Raw genomic sequence first — 14,289 nt, 5'->3', positions numbered from 1 at the left:
ACATTATTGTTTGCCAGTGCTTGCTAAAAAATTTCTGGTTCAACAATCCCGTCCAGATGTTTAGAAACTTGATGAAAGTTTTAATGGGTTTTGGGTCTATTGCTGATTGCATCTTTTGCACATTTTAAAGAGTTGCCTTTACAGATAATAATAATAATAATAATAATAATAATAATATACTGTATTTTTCGTCCCATAGGGCACACCGGCCCATAGGGCGTACCTAGTTTTTTTTATTTGGGGGGGGAATTATTTCCCCCCAGGTGCGGGGCTGCTATCCGCAAGCCTAGGGAGCCCGGCGGGAAGTCGCGCCGGTCTCCCCCAGCTTGCAGAGAGCTGCCCGAAGCCCGGGGCGCACTGTTCAGTGGGCCCCAGGCTTCGGGATGCACGCAGCTCTCTGCAAGCCTTGGGAGATCGGCGCGACTTCGCGCACTGACCCCTCTCCCTCTCCAGGCTTCAGCGAAAGCCTGCATTCGCACCATAGGATGCACACAGATTTCCCCTTCATTTTTGGAGGGGAAAAGGTGCTTCCTATAGGGTGAAAAATACGGTAGTAATAATAATACTAATAATACTAATTTATTTGTACCCCACCCATCTGGCTGGGTTTCTCCAGCCACTCTGGGCGGTTTCCAACAAAGATTAAAAATACATTAAAATACCACACATTAAAAACTTCCCTGAACAGGAGCTTCCATTTTCAGGTAAACAGAAGTCCAGGCAGGGTTGACCCCCAGCATCAATGCCTAGCCCCTGACAAGGGAAACAGGAATAAATGGGGAAACACCCCCAATTCAGACAGGCTTGAATAATTAGCAGCCAGCAAGAGGGTGGGCCTGATCCTGCGGGCGCCAGGACAATGCCAGAGGGAGGCTTCCAGTCAGAGGAGGTCTGTGCACTCTGAGGTGGAGATGCTCCTGCCCCATATCCCCTCTTGGGGGAGCATCTTGTCCCCCTCCCCTTCCTCGTCCTCCCCACAAGCTGCTGTACTCACTGGGCAAGGCCTTCATGTGGATGGCAGCGGCAAGGAGGTCGTGGTTTTTCGTGGCCTCTTTGCTGTGCTTCTTCATCCGGACCCTGGGAAGGGGGAGAGAGAATTGAGGGGGGGGCGCTTAGCCATGGGATGCATGTTTAGCCTGGAAGAAAGGAAACTGAGAGGAGGTGGGCTAACCATCTGCAACTATCAGAAGGGCTGCCCCATGGAAGGGGGAGAGATCATGTCTTCTCCTGCTCTGGAGGGGAGGATCGGGGCCAACGGATTCAAATCGCAAGAAATTCTGATTCAACACGAGGAGGAACTTTCTGACCGTAAGAGCTGTTTGGGAGTGGATCAGGTCTCTCCTTCCTTGGAGGTTTCTAAGCAGAGGTTGGGGGGCTGTCTGTCATGGGTGCTTTAGCTGAGATTGCTGCACTGCAGGAGGTTGGACTGGATGACCCCCAGGACCCCTTCCAACTCTACAATTCTGTGATTGTTTTGTATTGTTTTCATAGGATTTTGCTTTTTTCGTTTTTGCACATGGCGATTTATTAAATTTATATACTGCTCTCCATCTGAAGACTGCAGGGCGGCTTACAGCATATAAACAAAACACATGGCATAATAATAGAAAACAACAATATTTCCCCCCCCCACAAACACTTTTAAAACGCCCTAGATTTGTTTGCATGCCACCTTGATATTTGACAGGAGGGGGCTGTCTGCAAATATATTTTTATAAATCTGAATCGGTGGTTCCCAGAGTGTGTGGTACTCTGGCCACACCAGCTGAGTGGGGGGTGGGGGTGGGGGGAATTACCGGGGTGGGGGGCAAAGAGGCAAGGGGGCAGTGGGGGTGGGGGAGGCTGGAGGTGTGAATGGCTATGAGACTTTGAAAAGCTGGCATGGCCGAATCAAGTGCATCTGTTTTGCTGCATTAAACTAAACCGTTTTAATTTGATTTTCAATAAACATGCATAACATTGCTACTGCTTTGGATTTGATTGTGTTACTGCGTTCCTTAGTGGGTTGTGCAAACTGTAATGCTTTTTATAGGGTATCGGGTAGTGCAAGGGGCCCTAGAGATGAGCTCATGGAACCGAGAGGACAGTGGTCCAAAAACGTTTGGGAGCTGCTGATCTAAATGAATGAACTGCCCAGGTTGTGGACTGGAGGGTCCCAGCTCTCTGTGTTCTGCCTCCTGCTCTGGCAGGGCCTTTCTGAGGCTCTTCCAAGCAAGGCCAACCCAGTCCAGCCCACTCTCTGCCCATCTGGACTTCCCTTCCCCGGAACTGGAAGTCTTTATTCCGACTCTCCCACAAACTCCAGCCTTGGCGACACAACCAATTTGCATCTTGTTTTAGGTGGACGGTCTCCAGAATCGGGGTGGATTCCGGCCAGCGAAACACAACAGGCCGGGCTGGGCAGAGGACGGGGCAGGGACACAATCACAGAATTGTAGTGTTGAAAGGGGTCTAAAAGGTTATCCAGCCTTATCCCCTGCAGGATGTGGGGCTGGAAGTGGCAGCCAGACCTTCTACCCTGTCAGACTTCCCACCGGCCATTACCCACTGGTAACTTCCCCTAACGCACATATTTTTACAAAGTGATTTCCCCTAATAAATGCATTTTTATCCACACTTTATCCTGGAGTACGTGTCCTTGTACACTTTACTCGGCTGCAGAACCCCACTGCAAAATTCAGAGATGTGGGAGTTTTGTGGGACGGCTGCGTTTTGATTTGGGCACTGTTTCTGAAAGTGCAAATCCGGTAGGCTGGCTTGCCAGTGTGAGCAGACTCATATCTCTCCCCCATCCCTGCTCACAACTGGGGGGCCACCACAGAGCAGGCCCCGTCTCCCATCGCCACACCAGCTGACGCAACTGCGCCAAGGGCAGAAGCCAAGGTTTGAGGGCTCAGAGGCCCCCAAAATATGGAACTGGTCCTTCCCAAGCAAGATGCTCCAGCAGACGTGTTGGAGAAGAAGGGCCTCATGCCCTCTGGAGAGAAGGGAGGGTGAAATCACACTTACCACATCAGAAAGGCGAAGACCAGAATCACCGCCAGGACGAAGAAGGCAAAGACGCCCAGCGACACCAGAACCGCCACCTTCTCCGTGGGGTCGCTGTGGCCTGTTAGGGGCAGAAGGGAAAGGGGTGTGATGGCCTGGGACTGGGGCTCGGTCTCGGAACCAGAGGGGACTCAGTCTGCACTGGATCCTTTGCCTCAGGCATCATCTGAACCACGTCTGGGGCCTGATCCTGAACAGCCCCAGTCTGCACAGGTTCCCCTACAACAAGCACCAGCTGGGCCGAGTCAGGGGCCTGAGTCTGCTTATATATATATATATATATTTAAAAAATAATGCAGCACCGAAATCTCAACACAAATTTAAAGAGCTTGAGATTGGATGGTGCCCGTCTCCCCCTTTCTCTGTGTGGGGCTGACAATAAGAGACCTACCAATGGGCCGATTGTTGGGGGCCAGAGAAGGCTCCTCCGCTGGGCTTTCTGCCTTGATGGCTGCAGTGGCTGTTTCGCTGGGTACCAAAGTTTGTCCTGGGGAAAGAGAGAAGCATTTTAGGGAAAAGAGGGAGATTACAGAATCATGGCTCTCCCCCTCCTCATTTAATCTACACAGCAACCCCGTGAGGTAGGTTAGGCTGAAAGGCAGTGATTGGTCCAAGGTCACCTGGTAAAAGCTTCTTGGCCAAATCGGGATTTGAACCCAGGTCCAAGTCAGACACTCTAACCACTGTACCACACTGTTTACACAGGGAACCAGGCAGAGGGCCTTCTCGGTAGTGGCGCCCGCCCTGTGGAACGCCCTTCCAGCGGATGTCAAAGCAATAAACAACTACCTGACATTCAGAAGACATCTTAAGGCAGCCCTGTTTAGGGAAGTTTTTAACGTGTGATATTTTACTGTATTTTTGGTTTCTATGGAAACCGCCCAGAGTGGCTGGGGAGGCCCAGCCAGATGGGAGGGGTATAAATAATAAATTATTATTATTATTATTATTATTATTATTATTATTATAAAGGGTTACTTTCGGGTTTTGCCACTCGCGCATGCGCAGAAGTGCAAAATGACATCACGCACATGTGCAGAAGCGGTGAATCGCAACCCGCACGTGCGCAGATGCACTGCTGAGGGTTGTGCTCTTTTCATGTTGTGAACGGGCCTCTGGAACAGATCCCATTCGCAACCAGAGGTACCACTGTATTTGCACAAACGTGAGTTTATGGTATGTGCTTGGAACCCCCTTGCAAAGCGCCTCCTTCAAACAAGGCACATGCCTCACAGCTGTGAGGGCTGCTTACCCGTGGCCGGCATGGCCCACGCTTCAGGGGTCCACTCGCTCCAGCTCCCAGCATCCAGGAAGTCCTTTGCGCTCACCTGGACCACATGCAGCAAGCCCAGGAAGGCATCTGTTATCACCTCGGACACGTTGGCCGTCTCCACCTGCAGATCCAGGACACACACAATGGGCAGATGCAGGATGAGACCCCTACTCTCTGCTTCCCAGAATGTGGCATCCTGCCGGGCAGTTTTTATGTTTCTGTTTTTGGGAGGGTGCTCTCAGCTCATGCCACCAACCAAGAGCAGGCCATAAATCTGTGAGCCGTGAGCCCCTGCGGACACATACTTCAAGATTGGTGACAATGGATAAATGCCCTTGGGGCAGATCCTGTTTGCCAGGATCAGTCTTCTTGGAAGGGATGCCCTGATAAGAACCGCATACATACAGGAGCAAACCATTGGCCCACCTAGTTGTGCTAAACTCACAAGCTCACAATCTTTCCACAAAACCCTGAGCACAGCTGGCTGAACAGATGTTGCATGAAATTTGGGGAAAGAGCTGCCAGTGAAGATTCACAGAGATACTCAGAATCAAGGAGACTTCATTGTTAGTTAACAGAAGTCTGCATTTAAATCTAGATATTTTGGAGGAGAAGGTGATGGGACAATGGAGTTCTGGCAACAAGGACATTCATATATGTTTCCTGTTGTGACCAAGATACCAATGTTGGCATTCAATGCTAACAAATACAACACAGATTGTTGCTGATGGCACCCAGCTTGTCTTCTCTACATCTGCAGGTGAGGCAGTGGAAGTGCTGGACCGTTGTCTTGCCTCGGTAATGGACTGGATGAGAGACAACAAACTAAGACTCAATGCAGATAAGATTGAGCCACTGTTAGTGGGTGGCTCCCGAGACCAGATAGATGGGAGATTGCCTGCTCTTGATGGGGTTACCCTCCCTCTGAAGGACTGGGTGAGTAGCTTGGGGGTCCTCCTGGATCCTTTGCTAGGTAATGGGACTGGCAAATTCAGCAAACAACAAGAGCAGTGAAATAATAATTCAACAACAGGCCAATGCCAGGCAGCTGAGCCTCAGTTTCAGAAGTGGGCAGGCAACACTCCTCCTTCTGAGCAAAAGCCCTGGGCTCCATCCACTCCTGTCCCTCAACTCACCATAGCCCAGGAAGTCGAGGTGACGGGTCGGTATCGCAGGCGGAACTTGAGCAGGAAGTGAAGCTCCTTGGTCCAGCTGGAAGGGTATTCCCAGCTCGCCTGCAGCCGGTTGGGCACCGAAGGCACTGGCTCTACCCGAAGATGCTCCGGTGGGTCTGGCTTGACTGGGGGACAAAGCAGAGGGGTGTTGCAAGTGCTGGAGGTGGGCAGTATTGGGATTTGGACTACGTGCCATTCTGTGCAGCTTCACACCAAGCAATTAGAAGTTGGCCGAAAGCCAAGGATGACCGAGCAGAGAGGAGTTCTTGGACCTTGGATACAGCTCTACCACTGGTTGAAGTCTCACACAGGCATGATGACTTATGACCTTACTGACTAGATAGTGTGGTGTTCTGGGTTCTGAGAGTCGTTTGGAGTTTGTTGAGAGACAGCTAGTAAACATCTGTATCTGTATCTGTTCTTGTATATAGTACAGCGGTACCTCGGGTTACAGACGCTTCAAGTTACAGACGCTTCAGGTTACAGACACTTCAGGTTACAGACACTTCAGGTTACAGACTCAGAAATAGTACCTCGGGTTAAGAACTTTGCTTAAGGATGAGAACAGAAATCATGTTCCGACGGTGCAGTGGCAGCAGGAGGCCCCATTAACTAAAGTGGTGCTTCAGGTTAAGAACAGTTTCAGGTTAAGAACGGACCTCCGGAACGAATTAAGTTCTTAACCCAAGGTACCACTGTAACTTGTAGAGTCTGCTGTAAATAACAAACACCTCTAAGTAACCAAGTTACTAGTAGCAGCGTCTGGTTCCTGCTTCGTCCATCCTGCCTGCAACTGATTGCTTTCTGGAACTCTGCGCATGCTCTGCTAAGGTCCGGCTAAGGTCCTGCAACAGGTCAAAGTTGCAAAGCACCAATAGGAAGCGCTTTCCTTGAGATCGGCCACCCAGCCCTGGAAACGCCCTATCTGATCTCAGCTTTGGACTGATGGTGGGCACATAGTTTGGAAGCAGCATCGCTCCTGGAGTGAAAGAAGAGAGCTGCCTTTGAAATACTCCACCCTGCCTACTCAATCTGGGCCAAAGAAAATGGCTCCGGCAAAACCATAACATTGCTGTGCCTCCCCCCCCCCAAGGGCAGGACTTACTGATGCCTTGCATGATGACCTTCAGGAGGTGAAAGTCGGAGCCCAGCGGATTCACCTCTGTCACGTTGATCCAGTAGCCGGTCCAGAACTGGGACTGGTGGATGGTGCAGGAGAACGGGTGGGCAGGATCCTGGATGCAGGGCCCCTCCTGAATGGGCAGAGACCTGGCCAGAGACAGAAGTGGGGATAGGAAGGCTTTGGCAAAGACAGTGATCTGACCAGTGAGCTCCGCTGTGCAACCCTCTCCTTCCACAGCCCAGCACATGGCAATGGAGAAAAATAAAAACTGCCAAGTCCATGAGGGGGAAGTCTGCAGGAAACAGCTGCTTCTCGGCAGCAAGAATATTATTGGCACAAAAATGGAAGCAAGGAGAATTACCGACAAAAGAATGGTGGATGAAATTGATGGACTATGCAGAACTGGATAAATTAACAGGAAGGATTCGAAACCTGCGGGACCACAGATTCTTAGAAGACTGGAGTAAATATACAAACTATTTGAAAAGCAATTGTAATGAGATTAAGCTCCTAGGACTGCAGGAAGCTTTGAAAGGAGGAATATTTGAAATATTTCAAGAAAGACTATGAGGAGAATTATTAGTTAATGATAATCAAGAGTAATAGAGAAATTAAGAAATGCAGAATAAGTGATAAAGAACGGAAAATCATCAGAGGTGTTGACGGAGGTCGAAAACATTGTATAAGATAAGAAGATATGTTATATGATTGTTGGAAATATGTTTAAAAAAACTAATAAGAATGTGTGTGTGTGTGTGTGTGTGTGTGTGTGTGTGTGTGTGTATGAAACAGCTGCTTTTCTAGGGCCACTCAACAGGGCACAAAGAAATCCCTGTGTTTTCAAGTTCCCCAATTCTCTTAATGGCCACGATTGTGATGATGCAAGAACTGGTTGCACCCCAAGAGACAATCTGCACCTGCCTTTACCAATCGAGTGCTCTCTGGATGTTTTGGGCTACAGTTTCCATCTAGCCTAGTCAGGTTCCCTGAAACATCTGGAGGGCACCAGGTGGGTGGACTGTGTGGATCTACACAGTCAGAATAATCACACGTTAGAGTTCCACCATTTCAGAAGGTGTGAGATTTTGTATGGGAAGAGTACCAAGTGTGTGTGTGTGTGTGTGTGTGTGTGTGTGTGTGTCTGGGGATAAGATGCTCAAAAGCAGGACCTGCGCACAGCAGCATTTCTTCTGTTTCCAGCAGTTGGCATTCAGAGGCATTTACAGTGGAGGGAGAACACAGCCCTCAATAGTCTCATAAGAAACAACTCTGACCTTGTGATCACAAGATATAAAAGATTGTTTAACAGTGGCTGAAAATGATATGCTAAAAAACTAATTATATATATATATATAGAGAGAGAGAGAGAGAGGGAGAGGGAGAGGGAGGGAGTGAGTCCCACAACCTTGGATGCCTTCATTAAACACCTTTAGGCGCCAGGCAAAAACGATGCTTTTTAACCAGGCCTTTGGTTGATCTGACCATACCCTTTTAAAATGTGGCTCTTGGGGTGTGTCTGCATATTATTGGGTTATTGCTTTTATTTTATATACTGTGATCTTTTTATGTGAACCACCCTGAGACACCTGGGTATAGGGTGGTATAATAATAATAATAATAATAAAATGCCTGATAAAAACTGAAAGCCATCATACTTCTGCATTGGGATCTAAGCCTGGAGAACCAGTTTAGCCTTCGACTGGAAGCGTCAATGAGGCCTGCAAGGGTTTTCAGGAGAGCAAGGAAAAGTCAGCCCCTCTCTCCCCAGCCCCTTCCCCCAAATGACATCACCATTGTTCAGGAATCTTGCCTGCCAGTGTTGATTTGTGTGCCTTGGAGTAAACTTGCACACCAGGGCTTTCCTGCTTCCTGGCTCAGAGCCAAGGCGCTTTTGCATTCCCAGAAGGTCGCAAGCAGGTTGCAAGGAGCCTCACAAGCAGGGAAAGGAAACCGATACGGATCCTTCTGGGCATGCGATGCTACGGGGCGAGGCGACTGTGTGCGAGTCGTGGGAGCAGCTGGGCTGAGGCGTGCAATCTCCGCGGGCACAGAGGAAGGAGCTGTCTAGCGCAGCTGCAAGATGGGATGTTCTCCTTTGCTGGAGGCCCCAGTGGGGAAAAGACGAACGGAAATGGGAATGGGAAGCATCCAGGAAAGGATAGGAAGCAGGGGCCATCATCCATTAGTCCTGCCAGCCTGAAAGAAGAATGCCTACCTTCCTTGCCAACAAAGGTCCGTATACTTAAAGCTATGGTTTTCCCGGTAGTGATGTATGGAAGTGAGAGCTGGACCATAAAGAAGGCTGATCGCCAAAGAATTGATGCTTTTGAATTCTGGTGCTGGAGGAGACTCTTGAGAGTCCCATGGACTGCAAGAAGATCAAACCTCTCCATTCTGAAGGAAATCAGCCCTGAGTGCTCACTGGAAGGACAGATCCTGAAGCTGGGGCTCCAAGACTTTGGCCACCTCATGAGAAGAGAAGACTCCCTGGAAAAGACCCTGATGTTGGGAAAGATGAAGGGCACAAGGAGAAGGGGACGACAGAGGACGAGATGGTTGGACTGTGTTCTCAAAGCTACCAGCATGAGTTTGACCAAACTGCAGGAGGCAGTGGAAGACAGGAGTGCCTGGCGTACTCTGGTCCAAGGGGTCACGAAGAGTCGGACCCGACTAAACGACTCAACAACAACAACATCCCTCTGAAACCTCCAAGACATCTCCTGGAAAAGGCGGTTTTGAGAGAAATAAACCATCTTGAGTCCCTTCTTCAAAAGGCAAACTTACTAAGTCCTTTCAAATTCAATGGGAGATGTATAGGGTTGTGCTGTGATGCTTTTAAAACGATAAAAGAGTTGAGTTTGCAAATATTTGCTGTGCTAGGCTCTGCTTTCACAGCTGGAGGGAGCGGCGCTTCTGAATACCAGATGCTGTGAATCGCAGGAGGGGAGGGAGAGATGCTCTCATTTTTATCAATTTCTTTGATTTCATAAAATTTATACACTGCTTGGTTGTAAAAAAACAACAACCCACCAAAACTCTCAAAACAGTTTACAAAAACAAGAAAAACTTTTAAACATACTGAAGTTAAAATAGTACAGTCATACCTCATGTTACGTTTGCTTCATGTTACGTTTTTTCAGGTTGCGTCCCGCGGTGATCCGGAAGTACTGGAAAGGGTTACTTCTGTGTTTTGTCGCTCGCGCATGCGCACAAGCACTAAATCATGCTTTGTGCATGTGCACAAGCGCCAAATCACGCCACGCATCTGCGCCGATACGGCGCTTCAGGTTGCGCACTTTTCATGTTGGAATGGGCCTCCGGAATGGATCCCGTTCGCAACCAGAGGTACCACTGTATAACAAAATTCCTGTGTTCGAGTCTAGCTTGTGGGCTTTTTCCCATTGGGGCATCTAGTTGGCCGTTGTGAGAGATGAGCCACTGGCCTGATTCAGGCGGCTCTATTTATATTATTTAAAAGGAGGTCAGAAAGAAGAGGTGGAATGCTCAGCTGAAGCTAAGAGGAATGGGCCCAAGCCAGAGGGAGGCAGATTTGGGTTCCATAGGGGGATTCCTAAGCAGATGGACAGGAAAGTCTTCCCTGTAACGGAGTTTCTGCAAGAGAAGCCAAAGGAGCTATCGCTTGGGGCATCCCTGGGACGCAAACATGACAGTCTTGAGACAAAGGGCTGGACCACAAGAACTCACCTTTGCTTCTTGGATTCACGATCCAGGGACCCACTCCTGGGGAAAAAGGGGAGAGAAGGGAGAAAGCATTGAGGAAATCCGGCACGTGAGCAGGACCTTGGAACAGGGAGAAAACTGCATCCTACTATTATAAATAATAAATTATTATTATGCGCCCTCCCATCGGATGTCAAAGGAATAAACAACTACCAGACGTTCAGAAGACAGCCTTCAGATAAGGCAGCCCTGTTTAGGGAAGTTTTTAATGACTGATGTTTTAATGTATTTTGAATCGTTTGTTGGAAGCTACCCAGAGTGGCCGGGGAAACCCAGCCAGATGGGTAGGATGTAAATAATAATAATAATAATAATAATAATAATAATAATAATAATTTGCTTTCTCCATACATGCATCTCCTAAATTTGCTCTAGGGGTTTCCCCAACCAATCCGCTGGAACAGGTTTTTTTTATGGGGGCAGTTGGGCACAGGGAGAAGAAATGGCAGGGAAGTTACACTGTACTTTTAAACGCTGTTGCTCTAGCGTGATTGTTTAGTTGGACACCGCCCTCCATAATTATTACAGCCATCCTGCAGTTATTACCACATTCCTTTGCTTATTTCACAAAATGTATAAACCGCTTGATTGGTTGTAAAATAAAATTAAAAAAAAAAACACTTCTAAGAGATTTACAAAAGTAATAAACAATAACATTATTGGTAAAAACATTTTTTAACTCAATTAGAATGTTCAAAAAATTGAAATCAGTGATAAACTGAAAACAGATCAAAATGCACTTTGGTGTTTTCTACATGGCTGGGTAGAGTTTTCTAAAGAAAAACGTTCTGAGCAGGTGCTGAAAAGAACTCAGCAAAGGAGTCTGCAGGATTATATTTAACAATATTTATGTTAAACAACTTTTATTACAATTTACATTTGATTGTAATAAAACCTCTGAGTGGTTTACAAAAAACAAAACACATTATAATTACCCATATAAAAGACAGTTATAAACTGCTGTTTGAAAAAAAACACACTTCAGAAACTAAGTAAAATCAACAATTGGCTGATAGCAGCTTAAAATGCAAAAAAGTCTACTTGTCTGGATAGGACTTCCTAAACAAAAACGTTTTCAGCAGGTGCCAGAAAGTGTAGAGCAAAGAGTTTTCCTCATCTCTCTCTCTCTCTCTCTCTCTCTCTCTCTCTCTCTCGCTTTTTTATTTTATTTTAATGCTTTATTAACCGTAGTTACATCCATACATCAAAGAGATTTTATAGTCTGTGAATCAGACTAGTTCTGCTGGATCTCTCAGCGGCGTTTGATACCATCGACCATAACATCCTTCTGGACCGTCTTGAGGGGCTGGGAGCTGCGGGCACTGTCATACAGTGGTTCCGCTCCTTCCTCCTGGGCCGTGTTCAGAAAGTGGTGGTGGGGGATGAGTGTTCAGACCCCTGGGCTCTCACTTGTGGGGTGCCTCAGGGTTCTGTCCTCTCCCCCATGCTTTTCAACATTTACATGCAGCCGCTGGGAGAGATCATCAGGAGGTTTGGGCTGGGTGTTCATCAGTATGCGGATGATACCCAGCTCTACCACTCTTTTAAATCAGAACCAGTGAAGGCGGTGAAGGTCCTGTGTGAGTGTCTGGAGGCGGTTGGAGGATGGATGGCGGCTAACAGATTGAGGTTGAATCCTGACAAGACAGAAGTACTGTTTTTGGGGGACAGGAGGCGGGCAGGTGTGGAGGATTCCCTGGTCCTGAATGGGGTAACCGTGCCCCTGAAGGACCAGGTGCGCAGCCTGGGAGTCATTTTGGACTCACAGCTGTCCATGGAAGCACAGGTCAAATCTGTATCCAGGGCAGCTGTTTACCAGCTCCATCTGGTACGTAGGCTGAGACCCTATCTGCCTGCGGACTGTCTCGCCAGAGTGGTGCATGCTCTGGTTATCTCCCGCTTGGACTACTGCAATGCGCTCTACGTGGGGCTACCTTTGAAGGTGACTCGGAAACTACAACTAATCCAGAATGCGGCAGCTAGACTGGGGACTGGGAGCGGCCGCCGAGACCATATAACACCGGTCTTGAAAGACCTACATTGGCTCCCAGTATGTTTCCGAGCACAATTCAAAGTGTTGGTGCTGACCTTTAAAGTCCTAAATGGCCTTGGTCCAGTATACCTGAAGGAGCGTCTCCACCCCCATCATTCTGCCCGGATGCTGAGGTCCAGTGCCGAGGGCCTTCTGGCGGTTCCCTCATTGCGAGAAGCAAAGCTACAGGGAACCAGGCAGAGGGCCTTCTCGGTAGTGGCGCCCGCCCTGTGGAACGCCCTTCCAGCAGATGTCAAAGTGATAAACAACTACCTGACATTCAGAAGACATCTTAAGGCAGCCCTGTTCAGGGAAGTTTTTAACGTGTGATATTTTACTGTATTTTCGGTTTTTATGTAAGCCGCCCAGAGTGGCTGGGGAGGCCCAGCCAGATGGGCGGGGTATAAATAATAAATTATTATTATTATAATCCAGCTCATTAAAATAAAAATTCCATCAAAGAAGTATATGTCTTCATAAATTTGACTTCCTGTCCTTCTCAACATCTTTTCACTCTAGTAAACCTATTGCCAAAATTTATCAGGAAAATCATAATAATGCATCTATGTATATATATCCATTTTAGCACATTTAACCTTTATTTACAGAGCTTATTCAAAAGCTGCTACCGAATTCAGATTGCAACACTTATTTTTTAAGTAACTCTTTAGAGGTTTCCAGTGATCAATGAACTCATTGTTTTTGCTTATCTTTAATCTTTTCCGAGAGACTATCTAGTTCAGCAAATTCTACCAATTTTAGTAACCATTCTGATCTGATGGGGATTTGGTCACTCTTCCAATGTCTCGCTATGAGTACTCTCATGACTGTGGTGCCATACAGAAAGATTTCCCTTATCCTCCTGGCTATCTCTGGTCCTGTAAAAAAGGTCAAGGGACCCCTGACCGTTAGGTCCAGTCGTGGCCGACTCTGGGGTTGCGGCGCTCATCTCATTTTATTGGCCAAGGGAGCCGGTGTACAGCTTCTGGGTCATGTGGCCAGCAGGACTAAGCCGCTTCTGGCGAACCAGAGCAGTGCACAGAAACGCCGTTTACCTTCCTGCCGGAGCGGTTCCTATTTATCTACTTGCACTTTGACGTGCTTTTGAACTGCTAGGTTGGCAGGAGCAGGGACCGAGCAACAGGAGCGCACCCCGTCGCGGGGATTCAAACCACCAACCTTCTGATCGGCAAGTCCTAGGCTCTGTGGTTTAATCCACAGTGCCACCCGCGTCCCCCCTGGACACCATAAAAAGGTAAAGGTAAAGGGACCCCTGACCATCAGGTCCAGTCGTGGCTGACTCTGGGGTTGCGGTGCTCATTTCACTTTATTGGCTGAGGGAGCCGGCATGCAGCTTCCGGGTCATGTGGCCAGCATGACTAAGCTGCTTCTGGCGAACCAGAGCAGCGCACAGAAATGCCGTTTACCTTCCCACTGGAGCGGTACCTATTGATCTAATTGCACTTTGACGTGCTTTCAAACCGTAATACCCAATAAAAAGGATTCTGATTTTGGGGATTGGAAGGATGGATTTTACATTATTTGAAACTGCGTGTGTGTGTCATTCCAGAAGGTTTTGAACTTTTTACAAACCCACCACATGTGGAGCATTGTTCCACCTGATTCTTCACATCTCCAACATATATTAGGGACAGTTTTGTACATTTTGGAGAGTTTAGAAGGGGTTAAATAGCTTCCCCATCTCAGTAGACAGGGAGTTTCAGAGAGGAGTTGCTCTTATTCTCATCTCCATATTGGAGAACGGTGGCAATGAGGGAGGAAGAGGGATAGGGATAGGGAGATAGAGATAGATAGATAGATAGATAGATAGATAGATAGATAGATGACGATAGATAGATAGATGATAGATAGATGATAAGAGAGAGAGAGATATGAA

General features: G+C 47.8%; 1 protein-coding gene across 4 annotated transcripts in view; it reads right to left on the bottom strand.

Moving 5' to 3' along the window:
* Positions 1 to 14,289, bottom strand: part of IL11RA (interleukin 11 receptor subunit alpha) — a 155,651-nt gene that overhangs the window by 6,713 nt on the left and 134,649 nt on the right. For all 4 annotated transcript variants that reach the window (XM_079995024.1, XM_079995023.1, XM_079995021.1 and 1 more), the window contains 7 exons: positions 10,325 to 10,360; positions 6,602 to 6,765; positions 5,458 to 5,621; positions 4,301 to 4,442; positions 3,440 to 3,535; positions 3,010 to 3,109; positions 995 to 1,077 (listed from right to left, as the gene is read on the bottom strand). In XM_079995024.1, coding sequence (XP_079851150.1) covers positions 995 to 1,077; positions 3,010 to 3,109; positions 3,440 to 3,535; positions 4,301 to 4,442; positions 5,458 to 5,621; positions 6,602 to 6,765; positions 10,325 to 10,360 — 785 coding nt within the window. The remainder of the gene's footprint in view (positions 1 to 994; positions 1,078 to 3,009; positions 3,110 to 3,439; positions 3,536 to 4,300; positions 4,443 to 5,457; positions 5,622 to 6,601; positions 6,766 to 10,324; positions 10,361 to 14,289) is intronic.

The sequence above is a fragment of the Podarcis cretensis genome, assembly GCF_951804945.1.
Source record: "Podarcis cretensis genome assembly, chromosome: 11".
NCBI lineage: Eukaryota > Metazoa > Chordata > Lepidosauria > Squamata > Lacertidae > Podarcis > Podarcis cretensis.
Note: the sequence above shows the minus strand (reverse complement) of the source record. Positions and strands in the feature narration are given on the sequence as shown.